The 25342-nt window shown below is 40.4% G+C and overlaps 1 protein-coding gene across 1 annotated transcript; it reads right to left on the bottom strand.

Annotated features, from left to right (window-relative positions):
• Window positions 1-589: 589 nt before the first annotated feature.
• LOC306842213 (uncharacterized protein) lies at window positions 590-23376 on the bottom strand. Its single transcript, XM_079372337.1, has 11 exons — window positions 23333-23376; window positions 23114-23198; window positions 15466-15533; window positions 14962-15039; window positions 14365-14418; window positions 13647-14237; window positions 9726-9779; window positions 8973-9596; window positions 8828-8875; window positions 3939-5126; window positions 590-3071 (listed from the first exon to the last, which is right to left on the bottom strand). The coding sequence occupies exons 4-11, from the start codon at window positions 14978-14980 to the stop codon at window positions 1504-1506; spliced, it is 4146 nt and encodes a 1381-aa protein (XP_079228463.1). The 5' UTR covers window positions 14981-15039; window positions 15466-15533; window positions 23114-23198; window positions 23333-23376; the 3' UTR covers window positions 590-1503.
• Window positions 23377-25342: the final 1966 nt, after the last annotated feature.

Genomic DNA, 25342 nt, shown 5'->3' with positions numbered 1-25342 from the left:
GGGGCACTAAGCCTTTCTCACAGATGCAAAGGAACCTAACAAATACATGCATGATAAATGTCAAAGTAATGAAAAGCAGTTATGATTAGATGATATATGCATTAAATGATAAATTCATTAATTGCCCAATTCTTCCTGTTATTTTCAACACCCTCTCATGCAGATTGAGAATTTGTCAAACTTGTAAAATACAAACCAAAAAATCATAATGAAATCAAACCAAGACTAAAAAGAATGACATGGGTATCAACCGTCACCATTAAGTGCTCAATGTTGAATCATTCAGTACATTTCAATATCACAAAACAAAAAAAGCAAATTTTTTTTTTTAAAAACATCAAAGAATTACTCATTAAAAGGTTTTTTGTTTTTTTAAATCATTTTCTTAATTTTTTTTGTCCACAAAGAAATGAGAAAAAAAAATCCCTGGAGAAACACCACCTGTCTAAGGAGTTTTCTGGGAGTTTGTTCCAGATATAAAAAGAGTCCAAACTGAACATTTTAAAATTAAATGAACTTTTTTCTCCTCTATTAGGAATCTGTAAGCAACAGTTCTGTGATAAATACTAACACATCTGAAAGAAGAAGCGGAGAAGGGGGTCAAAAACAAAATATTCTACATAAAAATAATGAACAAAGAATATTGACAAGTTTTCTGGACAATCTTCTGCTGTCTAACTTCCCCTTGTTTGATTCTAACTCTGGGGACAGAGAGAGAGACCTGTAGCAGACGATCTGAGTGGTTTGGATGGTCCATAATTAATCAAAAGGTCATTCATGTATTTTGCCCTTAAACTATTCAGCACTTTATGAATATACAAGACAACTGCAGTAGTAAATAAGTCAAATCAACAATTTATCTCTATGACGTCCTTTTTTTCCTCTGCAAACCTTTTTCACTTCCTGCTCTATTCGTTAAATTTTACATAATTAAATTTTTGGTTGGTTTGACTTTTCGGGAATACACCTCTTAACCAGTAATCAGCGTGTGACAATTGTGCCACAAGCAACACAATATCCAGGCTCAAAGCTGCACACAGGGGAGTGTTTGTTGTTCGTGGGGATCAAATCCCCGACCCTCAAGTTGAGAAACAACATAAACTGAGTCACAGCCGCCCCAACACATGAATTTCTGGGGATGTGGAGAGTCAACGCCCCAAACAGAAGGAGGAGACATAAGACAAATAAGTTTGCATCATTAAAATCAAGTATACATCTGGCCTGAACCATGTGGTAGACTATGTGACTGATCATTGGATCAAAACAATGGACAAGAGGGGGGCTCACCAAGAACTCACTCCCTTTTTATTAGGGCACAAGTATCATGTGTTTGTTTCAAATCATGTCCTGTTGAGCATGTTCCTGTGAGATTTTATGTTTATCAAAAAGTCATTTTGAAGAAGCTGTCAGTCTACTGTCTGCATATATGTGGTCCAACAAAAAAACAAAACTAAACGGACGGTGTCCAATCAGCAACGTCATAATCCAGAGTTGATGGAAGCTTCAGAGGATGACACATTCGTTTTTGTATTTTTGTTTCATTTCATTTATTTCTTGTTCGTGCTTTTTCTTCAATTTCTCTGTTTCTTCCTTTAGATGTTTTTCTTTTTCTTTTGACAGGTTTTGTAAAAGACTGTACTCTTTGCCACTTCTCTCTTCTGCCTCACTCAGTTGTCTTGCTTGTTTTTGCTTCAACTCGTGCATTTCCTCCATGTGTCTCTCTGCCAGTGCATCAAGGTCCTTCATGTATTTCTGTTTGAAATCATTGAATTCTTCAGCTTTTTTTCTGGCCTCCACTTCATAATTATTCTTCATTTCCTTCATTTGTTTCTTGTAGTTTTCCTCCAATTCTCTTTTTTCCTTCTCCTCCTGTTCTCTTCTGTGTTTGTCCTCTTCCTTTCTTTTCTTTTCATAACTCTCTCGTTCTTGTTCATATTCATCTTGGAGCTTTTTAATTTTTAATTGTTGCTCCTGTTGTCTCTGTTCTTCTTCGTGTGTTCGTTTTGTCCACCATTCTCTTCTTTCTTTCTCCCAAGTCTCTTGTTGCTTTCTCATCTCTTCTCTGGTCTCCTCCAGCTTTTTGTCGAAGGTTTCCTTTGATTCTGATTCTGATTTTATCTGTTTCTCCAAAGCTGAGAGTTTCTGTTCCCATTCCTGATTCTGAAATTGTTCTTGACGCTCTCTTGTCCTGTTTTCTTCTTCTCTCTTTTGCTGTTCTTTCTTTCTCTCCTCACACTCCTTGTTTATCAACTCTTCCTTTTCTTTGAGTTGTTTTTCTCTCAGTTTTCTCTCCTTTTCTATTTCATTCCTCTGTTCTTCCATTCTTCTTTCCTTTTCTTTCATTTCTTCCTCGTGTTTCTTGTTAAGCTCATCCATCTTTCTCTTCATCTCTTCTTCTTTTTCCTGTAAGAGCCTCTCCATTTCTTTCTTTATAGCAGCTTCAGCTTCTTGCAGCATCTCATTGGTGTAGCAGCTGCCTTCATTAGAGCTCACCATTTCTTCAATCTTGGTTATCAGCTCACTGACTTGAGTTTTGTTTTTCTCATCAAAGTTATCAAACACGTGGTATCTTCCTCCACAGTCAGCAAGCAGCTTTTTAAAGGAATCATCACATTCCTGTTCAATGTATTTTTCAATGGACGTTTTTTCACGCTTTAATGAATCTCCTCTAGTTAGAAGAATGATGGTGAACCTGTCCACATTCTTCCCAAAGTCTTTCTTGATGCGTTTTAAAGTCTCCTTCTCCTCTTGTGTAATTCGGCCTATGCTTAACACCAACAGGAAGACATGTGGACCTGGAGCCAGAAGACTGATGCATTTAATCATCTCTTCTTGAACTTCTTCATGGGACAAAGTTGTGTCAAACAGACCAGGAGTGTCGACCACAGTGACTAGACGATCGTTCACATCACTTTGTTCTTTCTGACAAAATTTGGTGACTGATGTTTGGGAAGATTTGGCTTGAAAGGTCTCTTTTCCTAAAATGGTGTTTCCAGAAGAACTCTTACCAGTTCCAGTCTTCCCTATCAGCACAATCCTGAGACTCTCTGGACTCAGCGTCTCATCATCACCTGTGGAAAAAAAAAGAGGACCTAGAGTTATCTTCAATGCTGAGAATTGTACAGTATAGATACTTTTAGGTTGTGATTAACAATTAGTGGTTTGTCAGAAAGTTGTTTGTATAATATATACCGTAAATTCCGGTCTGTTGAGCGCACCTGGATATAAGTTGCACCGGCTAAAAATGAATGTATTATGTATAAATGTATTTGTTCATATATATGTATTTGTTCATATATAAGCCGCACTTGATTATAAGCCGCAGGTGTCCACGTTGTAACAGAGCTATTTACACAGAAAGACGTGGCACAAACATTTTTTAAAAATTTTTTAATTCAATACGTAGGCTACCGGTAACATCCGTAAATACAAAGCCTAGTGGAAATCCTTGATCGAACAGTGTCTGTAACACGGCTGATGAAAAAGATGACCTTAATACAGTAATACATTTCACGAGAAAAAGTCCATCCATTCACTGCCTCAGAATTACTTCATTACTCACGTCTCTTTTTTGTTGTCGCTGTCAGTGTCAACTTTACGTGCAGCAGCTTTATTAGCTTCTTTGACAGCCAGGTTGATCGCCTTTAACTTGAAAGCTGCATCATATGTATTTCTCCGTATGTTTTCCATGATGAGGGTGCGTGCATGAAGCGCAAAATGACATATGATACATACATGATGTTAAGACCCGATGATATTAAGACCCGATGTGACGAGGTCCCCCTCCCCCCAAGAATTCTCTAAATAAGCCCCATCGTTGTAAAAGACACAGTGTTCAAAACGTGACAAAAAAGTAGCGGCTTACACATATATATATATATATATATACACACACACACACACACACACACACACACATTAAAATAAATAGTACTTACAGATGACTGGGTCTTTTGTTTTTGGGTGCTTCAGATCAGTCTGCAGTGTTGTGATCTTTTCTATTTGGACAAGTGCAAATGCTTCTGTTGTGAAGATGAATGATTTGGATTTATCTTCATGCATCTTTTCCACCATGTCCAACAGATCTGGGATCTTCTGCTTGTCTCTGATGTTTACAACCAAAGATCTTCCTCCACAGCTCTGAACAAGCTCCTGGATGGACTTGGTTTCATTTAGAAAGTCAACAACAGCTGGAGCTGAAGGATCTGACTCTACAGTGAACAGCAACACAGTGATGTCATTGAATCGACTTCCAAAGGTGTTCTTCATGGTCTCCAATTCTCCCTTGTCTTCATCAGTGAGTGGACCCACAGGTAGAACCAGGATGAAGGCATGGACACCCTCAGGATCACAGATAGAGATACACCTGAGTGATTCCTTCATCACTTCCTCCTGAGGTTTTCCACCCAAAGCAGGAAGCTCCACCAGGGAAACCCAACGTCCACACACCTCTCCCTGATGTTTAACACACTCTGATGAGCTGGAGACTGAATGAAGGCCTGTCTGACCTAAAATGGCCTCAGCTGCTGAAGTCTTCCCTGCTCCTCTCCTCCCACACAGAACCAGGTTCAAAGCTGTTTTCATAGGACCAGACTTTGGGGCGATCGACTCCTCAATGACAGTGAGAAAGGTTCCTTTGTTTTCATGAACAGTCTTCTCAATCATTTGCATTAATACATCACGGTTGTTGTCAGCTATACTGTAGTGTCGTTCTCCACAGTCTTTAATGAGACTTCTAACAGAGACTCCTGTTTTATCCTCATGTGTGCTGATGACCATTGAGTGTTTAAAAACATCTTGACCAAACAAACTCAGGATAAACTTCAGTGTTTGTCTTTTCTCTTCAGTGAAATCAGAAGGTTTCACTAACAGCAGCACAACATTTGGTCCAGGAGGACAGAGACTCACAGCCTTCTTCATCTCTTCTCTCAGCTTCTCCACAGAAACACTGAAAACATCTGGAGCTTTCACCACTGTTAGAGGCTTTCCTCTCCATTCTCCACTCTTCAGCATTTGTTTGGCCACAAGATGCATTGTTTTAGTGGTTGTCCTGTGTTGTTCTTTTCCAGTTATAAAGTCTCCCAGTTTTGTTGTTTTGTCGTCTGTCCCCAGCAGCAGGAGTCTGACTGTAAAATAAAAATAAAATGTGAAGTCTAGAGAGACATTGAGTCATGCAGCTCACATTCTGTTTTCCACATTCTGCTTTCAGTGGTTTCATGAAAGAGAAACATTCATCTTCATGTTGGCTTTCAACGGGTTTAATCAAGAAAGAAAGAGGGAAGAAAAATATATCTGAAAATCAACTCCATTTAATTTCCTTCTGTTGAATCATTTGAACACATGGCTCTCTCCCAGCCCCTTGTTATCACGATCGGCCCAGTTGTTCAAAGCTAAGATGATCAGATTTTGGTTATTGGATTGGATCAAATCTTGAAAATGGGTTGTTAAAAAGGGAAAGAAGGAATCTGAAATCAGATTAGATCATGGAATCCACTCCTCGTTTTAATCAGAAATTTTGCGAACTTTTTTTTATGAAAATACAAAAATATTGAATATTTCACCAGACCCGATGACCTTGGAAATTTTGGTGAGTTTTCATTCACATTCAGAAACTCAAAAATGGGGTCGAAGTCTCGGAAGAATAAAAACCCTCCTAAGGGAAAGAATAGGGTCGTTCACATTGTCAGTGCTTCGGGCCCTAAAAAACAGCTAAAAACATTGTAATTTTTTTTAGAAGGCATTTTTAGGCATTTTAGACCACAACAATCCCCCAAAAAGTTTGAGAAATCCTGGAGGGACTATATTGAAAATTGTGTATCTGGATCAGGGTCATCCAGTCCAATGTTGCTTTGAAAAATAAGATGGATTACCTGATCCAAAATAGCAAAAAATGGGATTTTGAAATCCAGATCATTTTGATCCAGATTAAATGTTTTGAACAACTGGCCCTATAATCTACCACTCCCCCAAGCCAAATCCGTCTTTCCTTTCACTGATCTCGCTACTCATGTATCAGCCATCCCATCCTCATTTTTGACTTCAACTTCTACAACGACAACAGTAACTATAAACAAGCCTCTGACTTCCTGGACCTACTCAAATTTTTCAACTTTACACATCACGTCAATTTTCCCACCCATTCCCATGGCCAAACCCTGGACCTAGTCTGCTCCACTGGACTCACCATCCAGTAACACCAGCTTCAACCTCCACGTCTTCTTGTCATAGTTTTTTATATCCATCTCCCTAATCCTATTTCCAGGGAAAATTGCTACACCCCCTTCCCGAATAAAATCTATTCTCCACATCACGGACACCCTCACCTGACAGACGTTATACCTCATAGACCGTAAACAGTTTATTTTCCTTAATAACTGCTTCTCCTCTACGGCTCCCCTGTCCCACGAGGTGTCCCTCAGGGCTCTGTGCTTGGTCCTCTCCTCTTCATACTCTACCTCCTCCCTAGCATCCAGATTATCCACTAGAGCGCCTCAGGGGATACACATCATCTATGATTGGAACATGCACTTGAATGATATTTTGTGCAGTGTTGCTGCATAAAACGTATTTGCTCAAGAAAAAACACACAGTTTTAGGGTTGTTAATGTTTCATTGATCCAAAAATCAAGGACCTGCTTAAATGTCTTAAAATCGCCACAGTCTCCATTTTCGCTGTTACACCGACGATATCCAACTCTATGTATCTACTAAATCCATCAACCCTAAGACCCCTACTCTCTCTAACTGTCTTTCCAATATAAAACGCTGAATACAAACAAATTTCATCAAACTGAACCGTTCCAAATCCAATATCCTCATCATAGGTCCCAACTCCCTCACTTCTACAGCCAAAGACTTTGGCCTCTCCATTCATAACTCCAACTTATCACCTTCACCCCACTGTCAGAACCTTCAAATAGTCTGAGACAACAAACTCACTTTATCCCCTCACATTAAACTAGTCACAAAAAAAGCTTTCCACCACTTCCAGAACATCGGTCACCTTCGCCCCTCTCTCTTTCCTGCAGCTGAAACCTTCATTCATGCCGTCATCACATCATGCACTCCATAACCAGGCCCCCTCCTACCTCAAAGACATGTTTCACCCTCACACCCCTTTCTGTACCCTCCTCAGACACGAACCTCCTGATCATCCCTAGGAACAAGCGCCAAGCCTGGGGAGGCAGAGCTGCCGCACCCACCCTTTGGAACTCACTACCATAACACATCCGGGACACTGCAGACCCTTCCACCTTCAAGAGCAAACTAAAAACACACTGCTTTTAACTTATAATTTCTTTAGTTATAATCTACATGTGTACATCTTTCTCTACATGCACTTTTTAACTGTCTTCCTTTTTGTTTTGTTTTTTATGCTTGTTGGTGTATGTACTGTATATGTTTTATCCTTTTACTTTGTAAAGTGCCTTTGACTCTATGAAAAGGGCTCTTTCAATAAAATATATCATTATTATATTATTTATGCCTTACATCAGTTTCATGTACGTATTGAAACTACCCTAACCGTATGAAATAAATGTATTGTAATTAAAAAGTTCAAAGCACGGTTTAGATCTGCTATTTTTGTGTCTAAAGACATTCGTTATAAATTGGTTCTATACATATTTTCATTGTTAATTATTGTTTTACTTACCCTTGTCTCTGTGTTTCAGATCCTCCTCCTGTGTTCACCTTGTGTGTCAAGTCCCCGCCCCTAATTACCTGCACGTGTGTCTCATTACTCCTGATTACCCACACCTGTGTCTTGTGGTCCCTGATTGTCTGTCCTATATAAACCTCATGTTTTCTCCCTCGTGTTGCCAGTTCGTAGTCTTTCATTCATGTACCTAGTCCTAGCGTTTTCTCTCTTGATCATGTTACGACCCATGCCTGTTCCCATTAATGATTTTTGCTTGCTCCCTTGGATTTGTCTGCCGTTTGATCACCCGTGTACCGAACCTGTGTTTTGCCTGCTCCTTTGGATTTGTTTGCTGATTGTGTACCGAACTTGTTTGTAATAAAAGGACTGATTCTTGGAAACTTCCTACTGAGTCTGCGTGTGCCTCCATAAACCCATCATTGTGTCACATAATGCACGCTCACTAAATTCTATGTGATGAGTGATTGAAGGATGGGGTCAACCAAATCAGAGCAAATATGGTACTTTTCAGTGTAAATAACATTTGTGTCATGGTTTGGTTTTGTTCTATATTTAATCTTGTTTTAGTTTTCATTCTTTCCCTCGTGTTCTGTGTATGTATGTTCCTAGTGTGGTTTACTTTAGTCCTTAGTGTGTTTCCCTGTATCCTTGTGTTCTTCTATGTTGTCTGTAGGCTTGTTTTCCTGTTACTTGTGTTTTCAGGTTCTTAGTTTGGTGTTTAATGTTTCCTAGTCTTGTTTTAAGTGTTTCCTGTTTTATTTTGTAATATCTTGTTTTAGTTCATGTCTTTTCATTGTCAGGTTTCACTTTGTACTTGTCCTCAGTGTTCTGGTCTTGTGTTCTTTGTTCCTTGTGTTTCCCGCCTTTCTGATTACCCTGATGTTCCTCACCTGTCTCGTTAGTATCACCTGTTTGCCTCAGTTTCTTGTCGGTTCAGTGTCATTGTCTTATGTTGGTTGTTGTGGCCTGTGATTCTTGTCCCTGCTCCCTGTGTTTTTTCCTCGTGGATTTTTGGATTTTTGTTATTTAAGTAAGTCTTGGTTTTTGTGTTTTTGCCCTTTTTGTTACAATAAATAATTTAAGTTTTTTTCTGCAATTGGGTCCTCCCTCTCCTGTTTCCTACCTGCTAGATCGTGACAGTTTGTCTATTTGTGCACGTTTACTTACATTTCCCTGAGGGACGGGATGCCGCCATGCTATCACTACTACAATTACCTGTAACAAGATGACATCATCAAGTTACAGCTTCATGTTCTTATGAGATCAGTTATTATTGTGAGTTTAAACACTTTGATTAAAACAGATCTCTTACCAGCAGAGGTAACAGCCTCCACGATGCCGAGCCTTGTTTCCTTCTGTTGTGTTCCCTGAATGTCATCACTTGCCTCGACGAAACAGCTGACGTGCTCTCCATTGTGCTCCTTCACAATTTGACCCAAACGTGTCAACAGCTCTGGAAGTTCAAGGTTTGCCTGCTCCATATATCTGTATCTACATTCTCTGATCATGTCTTTTAAGGGTCGATTTTGTAAATGTTTTTTGATATCACATGATCCCTGCTCTCTGGGTGTTGATATCAGTATCAGTGAATGATCAAATGACTGATCACTGAACTGTGTAAGGACTCTGCACAGTGTCTGTTTGTGTTGATCTGTGAAATCCTCAGGCTGGAGAACCAACAGGAACACATGAGGTCCAGGTTCAGAGAATGTCACACACTTTGTCACAAGTTCTGTCAGTTTGTCTTCAGAGATGTCATAAAGCAGATCTGGAGTGTTGATGAGAGCTATGTGTTTTTTCTTAATCTGTCCTCCGACTTTCAAAACCCTGTCTGGTACTTCCTCAGGGTAGAACGCAGTCAGTCCCAGTATGAAGTTTCCCACTGAACTCCTCTCAGACCAGCTGTTCCCCAGCAGAACAACCCTCAACTCAGAAACTGTGAAAAAAAAAGATCTTAACAATCTAACTCATTTGTTTTCTTACTTTATTTTGGGCTTGATAACCTACTTACAGATGTGACAGAAACACAGATATTCTTATACAGATTTATAGAAGTTTCACTCACTGTCAGGTGGCAACCAATCCAGACTCCTAGAGCGCCTCAGGGGATACGGACCATCTATGATTGAAACATGTACATTTTATTGAGTGTGCACAGTCTTACAATGCAAATTTCAGTTATGGACAAACACAATAAACGTCTGTTTAGAATATATTATATGTGTTGCTACATTAAATATTTCTGCTCAAGAAAAAACACTGTTTTCGGGTTGTTACTATTTCTTCAGTCCAAAAATCAAGGACCTACTTAAATGTTTCAGAATCGCCACGGCCTCCATTTTCATTGTTACGCCGACAATATCCAACTCTATGGGTGGATCCCAAGTGTCTTATTTGCAGTCTCCTCGGTCCTCGGCCGAACCGGAAGTAGTTCCAAAGCCGCTTATAGCGAACGGAGGAGAGAGGAGGCTGATCCGAGGAGCGATGACCGAGGAGACACGAGAGCTGACTTCATGGAAGTCTTTTCACTGACAGACACGCCCCCTTCTCGTATATCACTCACTGATTGGACGCTGCACAGGATCAGACTTCAGTGAAACTTCTCAACATGAGCAGAGTTTAATACAGGAGAAAAGAGGGACATTAAAAAGAGGCTAAACGGAGCGTGGGACATTTAAACAGATGATGAACATCAGTGAGTTTGTAAAGAGTCGCTCTGTGATGAGCTGGGATTAAAAAGAGTCTGACGAAGAGGAGTCCGTTTTATATTCTCACTTATTTATCTTCTGAATGTTTCATCATTTAGATTCTAATCAATCATTTTCAGTATCCTGACACATAAATATCTGTTTATAAAATACAGAGTTGGTTGTCTAAATACAGGCTAGGTTAAGTCAAAACTGTTTAATAATAATAATTATAGACAATTCAAAATGAAATCTTTTAGTCAGTAGAAACTGTCCTTTTGGTTATGAGTAGACTGCAGGTTGTTCTTCAGGTAAAGACACTAAACACTAACTGTGTGTGTTTGATGAGAAATAATACAGTGTGTGTGTTTGATTAGTAATAACACAGTGCGTGTTTGTGTGGACATAAACAGCTGTTCGGCTGATTGACAGCTGAACGTGATCAGCTGATGTCACGTCATGTGACGCTGTCGAGGAAACGACGTCTCAGGTGTCTTAAAGCTGATTTCCTCGGTCCTCTCTCCTCGGCTTCGTTTCCTCCGTGCATCTCTGGTGGGCGGGACTAAGACGCAAGTGAAGGAGACAACTCGGAGGACACTCGGTACAAATAAGGGACATGAGATTGATCCTATGTATCTACCAAATCCATCAACCCTCAGACCCCTACTCGACCCGCAAACAAATTTCATCAAACTGAACTGTTCCAAATCCAACATCCTCATCATAGGTCCCGACTTCCTTACTTCTACAGCCAAAGACTTTGGCGTCTCTATTCATAACTCCACCCTTTCACCCTCACCCCACTGTCAGAACCTTGGAGTCATCTTTGACAACAAACTCACCTTTTCCCCTCACATTAAACTAGTCACAAAAACAGCTTTCCACCACCTCTAGAACATCGGTCGCCTTCGCCCCTCTCTCTCTTTCCCTACGGCTGAAACCTTCATTCATGCCTTCATCACATCACGCCTCGATTACAGCATCCGTTATAGCACAACCACCAACCTCCTCAATAAAGTTCAGTATGTCCAAAACTCTGCTGCACACCTTATCACCTGTACCCGTTCCTGTGACCACATCACCTTCACTGGCTCCCCATCCCATTCCATATCAAAACTCACCCATAAAACACTTTATAACCACCCTCCTACCTCAAAGACATGCTTTACCCTTACACCCCTTTATGTACCCTCTGCTCCTCAGATGCTAACCTCCTGACCGTCCCTAGGACCAAGCACCGAACCTGGGGAGACATGTCGTCTCAGTTTTCAGCCCCACCCTTTGGACCCTTTAAGAGCAAACTAAAAACACACCTTTTCCGCACTGCTTTTAACCTATAATTTCTTTAGTGATAATCTACATCGGTATGTATACATCTTTTTGCAACTTTCTTACATTTTTACAAGCTTCTTGTTTAATCCAAGCCACTGCACCTCTAACAGGAAGAAGGCCTCATCTGCCCTCCCGTTAAGTCTTGTGCACTTAATCAATTCGTCTTTTTGGACATTTTAGAGATCTTCTTTTGAAGCATCAACTAATCACAGTTAAGAAAAAAAATTTGTTGCTTGAAATAACTGAATTGGCCATTCGAGTTAGTATAAAGCTGACGATCATTCATCATTTTTGTGAGAAAGAGTTGGGTTTTTTACACGCTCTGCTTGAGACCACAAATCCGAATCCAACTGGCTGCAGAACAGAATCCACCTTGTCGTAGAACCGACTCCGATCTGAGGTGACAAGGCAACTCCGGACCGCAAAACTCTCTGGTGAAGCCGAACAAAGTGCGTCGTCAGAACTATGCGGTACCAAGTGACGGATTCTCTCTGATTCCACCAAAGTAAAGACGCTCTGTCACAGCTTGTGTCTGGAGAAGAGAAGGTCGTGTCTTTGAAATTCAGTCGGTCCAAATCCTCTTTCTCACCATTCGTAGTCTTATCCCTTTTGTCCCTAATCCAAGTATTAAGTCTGTATCCGACGAACAATACAACAACACCAAACTCTACTTGTTAGAATAACACTTATAATTTCCCTTGTTTATTTATCCAATACTTTTTAGTTACTATTGTTTTAGACATCACATTCATAACATATTTTATTCATGTCACTATTATATTCTGTTCACTTTTCATTCATTCAATTCGACACATAAAATTCAGAAATGTGTCCGTGATTTCATATTTAACTGTTCCAGAATTCCTGATTCAGGTCTGAGAATGATTAATTGTTTATAACTAATAATAGTTAATTTTCCTGGTAATCCAGGTGGTGCCCTAGTTGTCTTCCAAGGTGTGTTGAACTCTTGTTCAATACATTAATATTTGTTATATTGTTTTTTTCTATGCTTGTTGGTGAATGTACTGTATATGTTTTATCATTTTACTTTGAAAAGTGTCTTTGAGTCTATCAGTTTCATGTATGTATTAAAACTACTAGAATCCTATTAAAGTAATCCATGCCTTCATTACATCTTGGCTAGAGAACTGCAATGCACTTTACTTTGGAGTCAGCCAGTCCTCCCTCACATGTCTCCAGTTAGTCCAGAACGCTGCTGCTCGCCTCTTAACCCGAGTACGAAAGAGGGAGCACATTACTCCCATTCTGGCCTCCCTCCACTGGCTGCCTGTGCACTTAAAAGTTCATTTTAAGATTCTTTATTTGTTTGTAAATCTTTAAATGGTCTCGCCCCACCTTACCTATCCCTACACTCCTGCCCGGTGCCTCAGGTCAGCTGACCAGCTGCTCCTGGAGGTACCGAGGTCTAAGCGGAAGCTCGGAGGGGATAGAGCTTTTTCTACTGCCGGTCCCAAACTACTGAGTCAAGTTGAGTTGAAAGTAAATAAATGAATTATAATTAAAAAGTTCAAAGCACAGTCAAGATCTGCTATTTTTGTGTCTAAAGACAACATTTCTTATAAATCGGTTCTACATATGAAGATTGTTTGCAAAAAAGCTCACCCCCTTTTGGGTTATTGGTTTGAGCCCAAGAAGGGTTTTGCAGGTCAAGGCATAATGCATGCTTACTAAATATTCTGTGATGAGTTACTGGGGAATGGGTTCAAGCAAATCAGTACTGTTTGTGATAAAAACATTTGTCTATTTGTGAATGTTTCCCTTCTTTCTACTGAGGGAGGGGGTGTCACCATGTTATCCCTGGTAAAAATACCTCTTACAGGACCTGCAAGGAGAGGATCTATAGAACGACCTGTAACAAGATGATATCATTGACATACAGCTTCATGTTCTTATGAGATCAATTCTGATTGTGAGTTTAAACACTTTGATTAAAACAGATCTCTTACCAGCAGAAGTAACAGGCTCCATGATGCCGGGCCTTGTTTCTTTCTGTTGCATTCGTTGTCTTTCTCCATTGTGCTCCTTCACAATTTGACCCAAACGTGTCAACAGCTCTGGAAGTTCAAGGTTTGCCTGCTCCAAATATCTGTATCTACATTCTCTGATCATGTCTTTAAAGGGTTGACTTTGTAAATGTTTTTTGATATCACATGTTCCCTGCTCTCTGGGTGTTGATATCAGTATCAGTGAATGATCGAAGGACTGATCACTGAACTGTGTAAGGACTCTGCTCAGTCTCTGTTTGTGTTGATCTGTGAAGTCCTCAGGCTGGAGAACCAACAGGAACACATGAGGTCCAGGATCAGACAGTCTCACACACTCTGTCACAAGTTCTGTCAGTTTGTCTTCAGAGATGTCATAAAGCAGATCTGGAGTGTTGATGAGAACTATGTCTTTTTTCTTAATCTGTCCTCTGACTTTCAAAACCCTGCCTGGTACTTCCTCAGGGTAGAACGCAGTCAGTCCCAGTATGAAGTTTCCCACTGAACTCCTCTCAGACCAGCTGTTCCCCAGCAGAACAACCCTCAACTCAGACACTGTGAAAAAAAAGATTTAACAATCTAACTCATTTGTTTTTTTACTTTATTTTGGGCTTGATAACCTACTTACAGATGTGACTGAAACACAGATGTTCTTATACAGATTTATAGAAGTTTCACTCACTCTCAGGTGGCAACCATTGCAGACTCCAAGAGCGCCTCAGGGGATACGGACCATCTATGATTGAAACATGTACATTTTGTCATGATTGTGCACAGTCTCTTTCAATGCACATTTCAGTTATGGACAAACACGAGAAACGTCTGTGTTTAGAATAATATATTATATGTGTTGCTGCATTAAATATATCTGCTCAAGAAAAAACACTGTTTTAGGGTTGTTACTGTTTCATCGATCCAAAAATCAAGGACCTGCTTAATATCTATTGGTGTTTATAACCCCCCCCCCCCCAACCTATCCTATCCTATTCTTCTTTCTGCATCTTGTCCCATTTTCAATCCCAGCACAGTTTAGCAGATGGCTGTTCCGTCATGAGCCCGGGTCTGCTGAAGATTTCTGCCTGTTAAAAGGAAGTCTTTTTCTTGCCACGCTATGACGGATTCAGCTGGGCTCTTGTAATATAGCCATCAGTAAGGTCCTTTACCTGCTTTTTGTAAAGTGTCGAGATAACGCCTGTTATGAATTGACGCTATACAAATAAAGATTGATTGATTTATTGATATGGATACAGAGGATAATACAGAGTCTGACTGGACACACCTGCTGCTGAAGTCGCCATGATGTCAATCTGCTGTGAACATCAGGGACTCATTCAAATGGAAAGAACAGCTTGAGAACCTGAGAAACAATTTAAGATATTTAAAAGGGGAAGGATGTACAGTAGAACATTACTCATTAGTGAATAGATCAATAAGAGCAGACATTATTCAAAACAATTCCTGTAATATCATTTAATTCATGTACCAGTAAAGTAGTTTAGCTGAAGTGATAAGGAAGGTAGTAGGAAGGCATATCAGCAGAATAAGTTTTTATTATAGTGAAGAAAAAGAAAAGTTCAAAGGAAACACATTAAATTAACTCTGAAATCAAACTAAGACGTGTTAAAGGCAGCATGGCCTCACTTCTCTTTGAACAAGACCAAACTTGTTCTGGCTTCATAGACTGGCACATTAACAAATGAGCTGCAGCTCGACGTAACAAACTCAAACTTTTCTCTGAAACCAAATAAATCCACATGAACCCTGAAATCATTCCACAACTCACCTCCTCCACCTCCGGGGACTCAGGTCTCTGAACCACTGATCCACTCCAACAGCCCTCTCTCCCGACACCTCAGTCAGTGAAAGAGATGTAAATAGGATAGGATAGGATAGGATAGGATATAACTTTATTGATCCCCAATGGGGAAATTCGGGCGTTACAGCAGCAGCAGCAGTGCAGAATCAAAAGCAAAAGTCAAAATCGAATAAAAAAGTAACAACATAAGCATAAATACAATCCAGGTAGTAATGGGGGGATATATACAGAGGACTATAGCACGGTGGACTCAGCAGGGCAATGGAAAAGATATTAATAATACTGTGCAGTGAATGGCATGTTAAAGTGACCAGTGAAAGAATTTAAAGTGGCATTGTGATCAGAGGGTTATGTAAACAGTATTGACTGTTATAAGCATAATAAATATAGTGCAATTTGACTGGAGTATAGATATATAGTTATAATAATATAAGAGTGTATTGTAATAATGTAATATATAATATAGATAGTATAGTATAGATATAATATAATAATAAAGGTAACATAAAAACATTCTAATAATATTGTATACTATATATAAAGAGAATATATATAAATAAATACAGGCTAGCTCCTGCTGTTGTACAGCCTGATTGCTGTGGGGACGAATGAGCGTCTGAAGCGTTCTGTTTTGCTCCTGGGGGGGAGGAGGCGTTGGCTGAAGGAGCTGCTCATCTCCCACAGCTCGTCATGGAGAGGGTGAGAGGAGTTATCCAGGATGGATATGATTTTGTCCTTCATCCTCCTCTCAGCCACTGTCTCCAGAGTCTCCAGTTCCAGACCAACGACAGAGCGGGCCTTCTTAACCAGTTTATTAATCCTGTTTGCCTCACCAGCCTTGATGCCCCCCCACCAGCACACCACAGCAAAGAAGAGTGTGCTGGCCACCACAGACTGGTAGAAGGCCTTGAGGAGTCTGTCGCAGACACTGAAAGACCTGAGTCTCCTCAGGAAGAACAGCCTGCTCTGTCCTTTCCTGAAGATGGCTTCAGTGTTATGGGACCAGTCCAGCTTGTTGTTAATGTGAACCCCAAGGTACTTGTAGGAGTCCACCCTCTCCACTTCCTCCCCCTGAATGATGACTGGGGCAGGGGGGCACCTCTTCCTCCTGTAGTCCACTACCACCTCCTTTGTTTTGGCGATGTTGAGCTTCAGATGGTTGTTGTTGCACCATGTGACGAAGCTCTCGATCAGACCTCTGTACTCGTCCTCGTTGCCATCAGTGATGCGGCCCACGATGGAGGAGTCGTCAGAAAACTTTTGGAGGTGGCAGGAACCAGAGTTAAACCTGAAGTCTGAGGTGAAGAGAGTGAACAGAAAGGGTGCCAGAACAGTTCCTTGGGGTACTCCAGTGTTGCTCATCACCACATCAGAGACACAGCCGTCCACTCGGACGTACTGTGGTCGGCCAGTGAGGTAGTTGTAGATCCAGGCTGTGGTGTCAGGGTGCAGATGAATATCCAGCAGTTTTTCCCTCAGGAGGCCGGGCTGGATGGTATTAAAAGCACTGGAGAAGTCAAAGAACATGACTCTCACAGTGCTTCCCTGCTTCTCCAGGTGTGACAGGGCTTTATGGGTCAGGAAGATGATGGCATCCTCCACGCCGATGAGCCGCTGGTAAGCAAACTGCAGTGGATCTATGAAAGCAGTGAGCAGGGTCTTTAGCTGCTGGAGAACCAGCCTCTCAAATGTCTTCATGACATGTGACGTGAGTGCCACAGGCCTGTAGTCATTAAGAGAGCTGGGACGACCAGTCTTAGGAACTGGTACAATGCAGGAGGTCTTCCACAGGTCAGGCACCAACATCAGCCTGAGGGAGAGGTTGAAGAGGTGCCGAAAGATTCCTGCGAGCTGCCTAGCACACACCTTGAGGATCCTGGGGCTGATGTTGTCTGGTCCACTGGCTTTTGTTATGCAGAGCTTGGAGAACTGTCGTTGTACCTGGCTCGTAGTGAGAGTGAGAGTGGGGGGAGGGTGTGGGGGACTGTTCTTTGTTTCCGGAAGTAGGGAGCTGGGGGGTGGGGGGGGTGGAGTGGGACTGTCCTTTGAAGCTGCTGCTGGGGCAGGGCTGTCCTTTGAAGCAGCTGGTGAGAAGCTGAGAGAGGGGAAGGTAGTACGGTCGTTGATGGGGGGGCAAGCCGAGTCACCAACAGAGGTGCGAATGGCAGTTGGAGTGATGGTTGAAGACCCAGACCCACTGTCTGAGCTCACCGGGGTGGGGGTTGAGTCAAACCTATTGAAAAATAGGTTCAGCTCAGCAGCAAAAACTGGGTCTCCTTCAGCTTTGGTCACAGGCTTGCTGTAACCAGTCATCTGCTTCATGCCATTCCACACCTCCTTTGAGTTGTTCTGGCCCATCTTGGCCTCAATCTTCTCCTTGTAGCTGTTCTTGGCCTCCCTCAGCTTCTTCTTTAGAATCTTTTGGACAGCCCTGAGCTCCTCCCGGTCTTTAGCCATGAATGCCCTCTTCTTGCTGTTAAGAAGGCCTTTGATGTCTTTGTTGATCCATGGTTTGTTGTTGGAGAAGCAGCGAACCTTCTTAGTAGGGACTATGGTATCCTCACAAAACCGGATGTAATCTGTAATGCAGTGAGTGAGTCCTTCAATGTCATCACCGTGTTCCTCCTGAAACAATTCCCAGTCTGTGACATTAAAACACTCCTGCAGGGCCTCCTCAGAGTCTTTAGACCAAACCTTCACAGTCCTTTTTCTGGCCACCTGTTGTTTCACCAGGGGCCTGTAGGTGGTATCAAGGTGGATGAGGTTGTGGTCTGATTCCCCGAGGGGTGGGAGGGAAGAAGAGCTGTATGCTCCCTTCACATTGGCATACAGCAGGTCTATGGTTTTATTCCCTCTTGTAGCGCAGTTTACATACTGTTTAAAGTTCGTCAGTACAGAGGAGAGAGTGACATGATTAAAGTCCCCGCTGATCAGTATGAGGGCACTGGGATGCTGTGTTTGTAGCCCCGCGATCACAGTGTGTATGACGTCACTCGCGCTCGCAGCTACAGCTGATGGTGGGACGTAAACAGCAACAATAATGGCATGTGAGAACTCACGTGGTAGGTAATACGGGCGTAATCCTACCGCTAAAAGTTCAGCGTCGGGAGTGCAGACCCGTTCCTTCACAGTTATATGCCTGGGATTACACCATTTAGAGTTAACAAAGACAGCAAGGCCTCCTCCTCTCTTCTTACCGCTCTGTCTCCCCCGGTCCGCTCGTACCAGCGTGAAGCCGGCCAGGTCGATGAGACTGTCCGGTATATTCCCATGTAGCCATGTCTCCGTGAAGCAAAGCAGGCTGCTCTCCCTGTAGACCCGCTGGCTGTTTATTAAAGCTGTGAGTTCGTCCGCTTTGTTTGCGAGTGACCGGACATTCCCCATAATGATCGACGGCAGAAAAGGTTTAAATTTACGGACTCTCTCGATCCTCTCTCTTCTCCTCTCCTTGACTTTAGTGCCGGCTTTCCTCCCCCGGCGTACCCCTCTCCATAAGTCCTCAGGGATGCGTGAGGTTGGGACACCGGCTCCATGCCTGAGGCGCAGTAGTTCCTCACGACTGTACGTGATCATTCCGGCAAGAAGAGAAAAAAAGTCCCGAAAAAAGTACCGTACTTCACTTAGTGATGCTGCAACTAAAACGCTGCAGTAGTGCAGGCAATATGCCCAAAAATAATACAAAAAATAACAACAATAATAACAGTTTTATAACAATATAAGGAAAGAAGAGTCGGAGCTGCTGTAACAGGCTGCCGACTCTCTCAGCGCCCGGAAGTTCGCGATCTTTAAGAGACAGAACCCCCACAAAGCAGCTGGACCAGACTCTGTCTCTCCCTCCACCTTGAAGCCCTGTGCTGATCAGCTGTCTTCAGTCTTTACAGAAGTTTTTTCTGTCCTCAAAAAACCAAGAACAACAGGACTTACTAACTTCAGACCCGTCTCCCTGATCTCTGTGGTGATGAAGTCTTTTGAGCGCTTTGTGCTTTCACACCTCATAGACATCACAGACCCCCTCCTGGACCCCCTCCAGTTCACCTCCAGGTAGGTAGGTAGGTAGGTAGGTAGGTAGGTAGGTAGGTAGAATAATCCCCAAACAAGATTTAGGAGCCCCTATGTGATTAAGAGTAAAAATGATTACAGGTTAAACCTGTGCAGTAGCATTAGCATTTGACTTAAACTTATATAGCATAAATGTAAATAACCTGTGAAGGAGAGAAAAACGTGTGCTGGTTAAAAGAGACCTGAGAATGCTGTCAACCTGGCCCTCTACTCCGTTACTCAGCAGGAACATACACGTTTTATTTTTTTTATTTTAAGATTTATTTTTGGACTTTATTATAGAGACAATGGAAATCAGGGAGAGAGAGTGGGGAGAGACATGCGAGAAATGAGCCACAGGCCGGACGCGAACCCGGGCCGCCCGCGCGAGGACTGAGCCTCAATACATGGGCTGCGCGGGCTACCACTGCGACACCATTACACCAAGAGAAAATCCTTGCATGTGAAAAAAAAAGAATTCTGATTCTGAAATGAACCGTAACTCAGTGATGACATCATCAAGGAAGTGCTGGGCCAAACATGAAATGAACATTAGCTCATTCGCACCTATTCACTCAAATAGGCAATAAATAAAAACAAAGAAAAAATAACTCAGAAAGGAAAAACCCTACAGTCAGTTTTCCTCAGTGAAAACATCATCTGTCTTAAAAATACCCAGGAAGTTCTGGGCCACACCCCTTTAGCCACATGGGGAACTGAACAAAATAATAATTAAAGGATAGTAAGTGCTGCAATGTTATTGAATTGAATTGTCTTTATTGTCATTGTACCAGTACAACAAAATTTGCAGTACAATCCCTTAAAATGCAGAAATAATTTAATTTAACATTAAAACCATAAAAAAGAATAGGCTAAACCTTTATACAAGCATAGGTCAATAATGGCAAAATGAACAACTTTAAAGAATAATGTAATTTGATATAAATGAAGATTTGAGCGATAAGAGAGGAATAAGTGTAGAGTCTAGATAGATAGATAGATACTTTATTGATCCCGAAGGAAATTCAATGTGAGTTCAGTGAGTCTCACTCACTTTATCCCAGCTGTTAATTAATACATGGCTTAGTTCATTAACTCCCCAAAAATACATAAACGTGTAGAAAACACTGAGAGATTTGAAGATTAAACATGCTTTAATGCAATTCTAATTGTTCTTTTACTTTACTCTTACATGCCGCAGTTTCTCTCAGCCTGTCAGTTGTTAAGTCACGCCTACTGTGCATTGCTGTTGGCCAACCAGTCAGCTGACCCCTAGTTCGATAAAAGATTCAAGTTATTTCTCCACTTTTTTTAGACAGTGAGAACCTGAGTGTTCATCAAGTTTTTAGGCTTTTTTGATTTCATATAGGAGTGGAAATGTGTACATGTGTAATTAAAGCTTATGCAAATTAGCCATGTTAGTTCTGACTGTATATGAGAAAATGCAAAGCACAGTGAAATGATGGTGATTATAAGACAAAATAATCAGCTGTATGGAATGTGTGTCAATCCTGTCATTGAAAATGGTCATTTGTAAGCTTTCCTGGTCTTCCCCTAGACTGTAAATATTAATGGACGAATCCTGAGTGATGTTAGCTATCGGTAATGGCAGGGGGCTCCGGAGGCTCATCACCCTATTAACTATAACTTTCAGTCAACCTAAAGACAGGCTGAGAGATGGGTGGGTTTTAGGCCTCCTGACAATCCATTGGACTACGTCCAACTGTCAATCATGTCAGCTATGCGCTTACCGATGGAAAACACGCATCATTTCAATTTCCCCCCGGAGACAAATAAAGTTTTTTTAATTGAATTGAATTCATAAAATCAAAAGAAAGCCGAGCATGTGACTTCCAGTGTTCCTGAAGCCGGCTTCAAGTCGTCACTAGATGAATTGCAGGATTTTGAACTTCATCTCTGGCTTCATTTTCTAAAGCTGGAGGTTGCCTTTTATTTGCTCCTTGAATGTAACTTTAATAAACAAAGTTAGTTATTTTTATTAGTAATAATATATTAACAGTGTTCTTTGCCACCACTATGTTTCAGTAGGTTAGTAAAGAATATAGTCTCTTTTTGTAATGTTGGTTATCTGTGTATATTTTGTGGGCCTACATAATTCTATAGTCTGGAGTAATGTTATAGTTTTGTTTTTCAATAATTCGCATATAGAGAGTTTTTCCATTATGTCCTTTATTTGTATGGTTACAGAAAACCAGACAGGTTCATGAATTATTGTCACAAACATTTCAATAAATCATCTCAGCTCTGAGAATTTTTTATAAAATCTATTTAAAAGTCAGAACAAAACACCACACAAACCATTTTTTCTAAAAGTTGTTGGTAATATAATCCATAATCTCTTTCAAAATGAGCTATCTCACTTATTGTAGGAATAGACACATTATAGTGGAAAAGTTTTCACGGATCATTATTTTTACATCACTTACTGTGAAAGGATCTTAACAGTAGGCTTACAGGAGCATGTTTAGTGATTTCAGTTAATGACTACATAGTAGGTAATTACCTATGTTTTATTAGAGTTTGGTCATGAGAGTAGGTGCTGATGAGGTTTGAGAATAAAATTGATGTTATCTTAGTAATATGTTATCCAATACCCTTTAAACTATACAGGTCAAGTTAACTCACCTGATAAATTTCTTGCTATGACACAAAAACAACTCAGAGTTAAAGAGAGTGGAGTTGGGGATGGAACATGTGCTCTGTGATTTTTTGTATATTGTTATTGGTTAAAAATCTGTCAGTCAGAGTAATTAAACTTAGACTCTGTTCCTATTGGCTGTGGCGGCCGGGCCAATACTGACTACCAATTTGATAAGGAAAAAAAAGTCCCGCCCCTCTTGGTAGCAGCCAACATTATGGAGGCACTTTTAGAGCAGAGAAATGCTGCTGTCATTCGGAAGAAGTTCACATATATTTAGCTTATTGACTTAAAATTTTGTACTCTGAACATATAAATGACTAATTTTTTAACTACTGCAACTGAAATTAATTTGTTAGATTCAGAGTCTTTCAGTCACTGTGTTATGTCACTGAACAGAATGTTGTTCAACTAGTTTAGGTCTGATGTTTAAAACTTGACAACACCCCACAAGAGGAATAATTACATATTCAACACTGGCAGAAATGATTACCTTGCTTTGTTGTTGAATCAGTCCTACAAATCATAGATTAACCCAATGTTGATTATTGTAAAGTGTTCTTGTGTTTCCTGAAAGGCGCTTGTAAATAAAATGTATTATTATTAATTTGTCGGTAAATCCTTTAGCTAAGTTTAAATCCAACTGTTCATCACCTAAAAAAACATTTCCAGATGACATGGAGGAAGTCAAATCAGACTCGAGGAAACATGTTGGAAAAGGTCCTTGAGATGAATAAAAATAACATCAAGGGGCTGAACGCATGGAGTGCAGGTTGCTTCAGGAAATGTCTGTAGCTAATATGACTGTGGAATATAGTTAAAAATCATCTTTACTTATCTATCAACAGTACAAGCGATCAAACATTGCTTTTATCATTAGCTTATGTTTTTATATCTAGTTTGGTTGAGTTTACTCACCTGGTGAATCTCTTAATCAGCAGTAAAAGTTCAATTCCGTGTGAAAATCAGCAGTAAAAGTCCAAGTGAAGCAGCCACGGCACATCTGAATAAAATGTAATTTTAAAAGATTTACACGCTACAGCATGTTTGTCCATTTGCCCGTGATGCTTATCTAACCGGTTGTATCAAATGTTAGAAGTTAACACTTCCTCATATTTTAAAGGACAGGTAAACCACCTTTGTTTGTGAGGGTTCAAGAGAATCAAGATGTACTCTCCACTTCCCTCTGCTGGCAGAAATCTATCTATAAATAAGTGTTTTGGTTGTTTGTTGGAACTTAAAGAATTTGAAAATTATTCTTATTCTTTCCAAAAAATAGGACAAAACAAGCACGATTTTCCTACAAAAGATTTCAAATAACTGAACAATAAACAACAGGGCTCACAAGAAAAAGGAATAGTTTTGAACAAAGAGACAGGAGGGAAACTGGGAGCATCTGGTGGAGAGATAAAGAACAGCAAGCAGCCTTTAGAAGCGTCAATGTGACTGGTGAATAAAGTCAGAGGTATAGATAGATGACTGTGACAGAGGCTAACAAGGCAGTTGTCTACAAGTCTGACACTTTAATCTCTTCACGATAATTAAGAGGTCCAGCTTGAGTTGTCATACTGTATAGTCACTGTATATTGCAGCTATATAACGTACAATAAATCAATGGGCCCTTTTGTAAATAAAAAAAAAACTCAACAAACCCCTGTAGTTCTTGCTAAAGAGACATTTGGTGAACATTGAGTAACAGGGTGCACATAAAGCTATGGATATAAGCTTGACATTTAGTACAGTAGGAGGTTTGTTACAATCTGTGAGGTTTCTGCATAGTACTGTAATTGTATTGGGGTGAGAGATGACGATAGACTTACCTGACAATATACCTGCATAGAAGAAGAAAACATTTTCTGTATTTACCCATTAGTAGGATGTGATGTACTGACCCAGAGGGAGCCCTGAGTCCAACCCTGTAAGAGACAAACAATAGCCCGATTTACCTGCATGTTGTTGGTCCATGACAATGAGGTGATGTTGCTGTGTTCAAATATTGTAAATATGGAGACATTGTCCGAAAATAATATAGGGAGGTTTAACCTACGATCAAAAAAGAATAACAAGGGATAAGAGGAATGGGGAAAAAGTAAGTTTCATTTACATTAACACTGAGGTGAGAAGCAATATTCAACTGTAGCTACAGATTTAACTGTAGCTACAGATTTAACTGTAGCTTCAAATGATGGTCATTTATCCAAGTTGATCCAAAAAATAATAATAATTAAATAGCAAACAGAAAAGGGCTTATTATTTACAACAAAACTCTACAGAGTAAAACAGATATAACAAAGCATTGATAATATCTTAAGACTCAAAATGTCGGCTAACATTCAGCTTCATAAGCAAAGCTTTCAGTACTCTACTTTAAAATGTTTTTAATACCAAACAATGAAAAAGGACATAAAAAAATAACCAATAAAAATTAAACTATTGTTTTTAAATTCCTGATACATCACTATAATTTTTGTGATCAGTTAAGATTTTAGTATAAAATACATTTGCCTAGTTTCCAGTCCTGAAGGTTAAACAAGCGTTCCTAACAGATAAATAAAGTTATAAGATATAAAACCACCCCTAGATAAAAAGACAGATGCAATACCAACCACCAGGAACGTAGCACTAAATAAATGAATGAAGTAACTTACCAAACACCACACAGGATTTAAAGCTTTCTTCTTTGGGTCGTCTCTTTCTGCAAAGTTATTCCTGCGTGTACTGTAACGTTATCGACACCTCGATGATCCTTCACGATTTAAATTTCCTTCATTTAATGTCTTTTCTTAAAGCTGCCTAAGGTGTCAGGTCGTTTACCTTAAAGTCTGTAGATTTATTTCATGGTGTTCTTGTAGGACTCTTACCTGTTAAATGAATCCCACATAGAACTGCTGTGGCCTTACAGTGGAGGACTGGTTTAGTGCTTATAATACTGGCAGACGCTGTGATCCAAGGTGGCTCAATAAATAATCTTGTGGGCCAGATACTGTTTGCAAAGTGAGAGTTCAATTTAGATGTGTTTCTTTGTTTTAAAAGCTTCTTTTTGGCACAGATTTTAAACATTGCATCATCTAAAACTGGTTTGCCTTTTTCATTTGAGTGAACGCCAAAATATTCACAAAGGGGCGGAGTTTGTTTTGATTGACAGTA

Source organism: Symphodus melops (assembly GCF_947650265.1).
Source record: "Symphodus melops genome assembly, chromosome: 1".
NCBI lineage: Eukaryota > Metazoa > Chordata > Actinopteri > Labriformes > Labridae > Symphodus > Symphodus melops.
The sequence above is the reverse complement of the archived record's forward strand: the minus strand, read 5'-3'. Positions and strand labels throughout refer to the sequence as shown.

What these genes read in the sequence shown, in the direction of transcription:
- LOC306842213 (XM_079372337.1), bottom strand. An exon ending in GGAGCCTGTTACTTCTGCTG is followed by an intron (nt 9,780 to 13,646) that starts GTAAGAGATCTG and finishes TTTCAATCATAG; the next exon opens with ATGGTCCGTATCCCCTGAGG. An exon ending in GGAGGCTGTTACCTCTGCTG is followed by an intron (nt 8,876 to 8,972) that starts GTAAGAGATCTG and finishes ATCTTGTTACAG; the next exon opens with GTAATTGTAGTAGTGATAGC.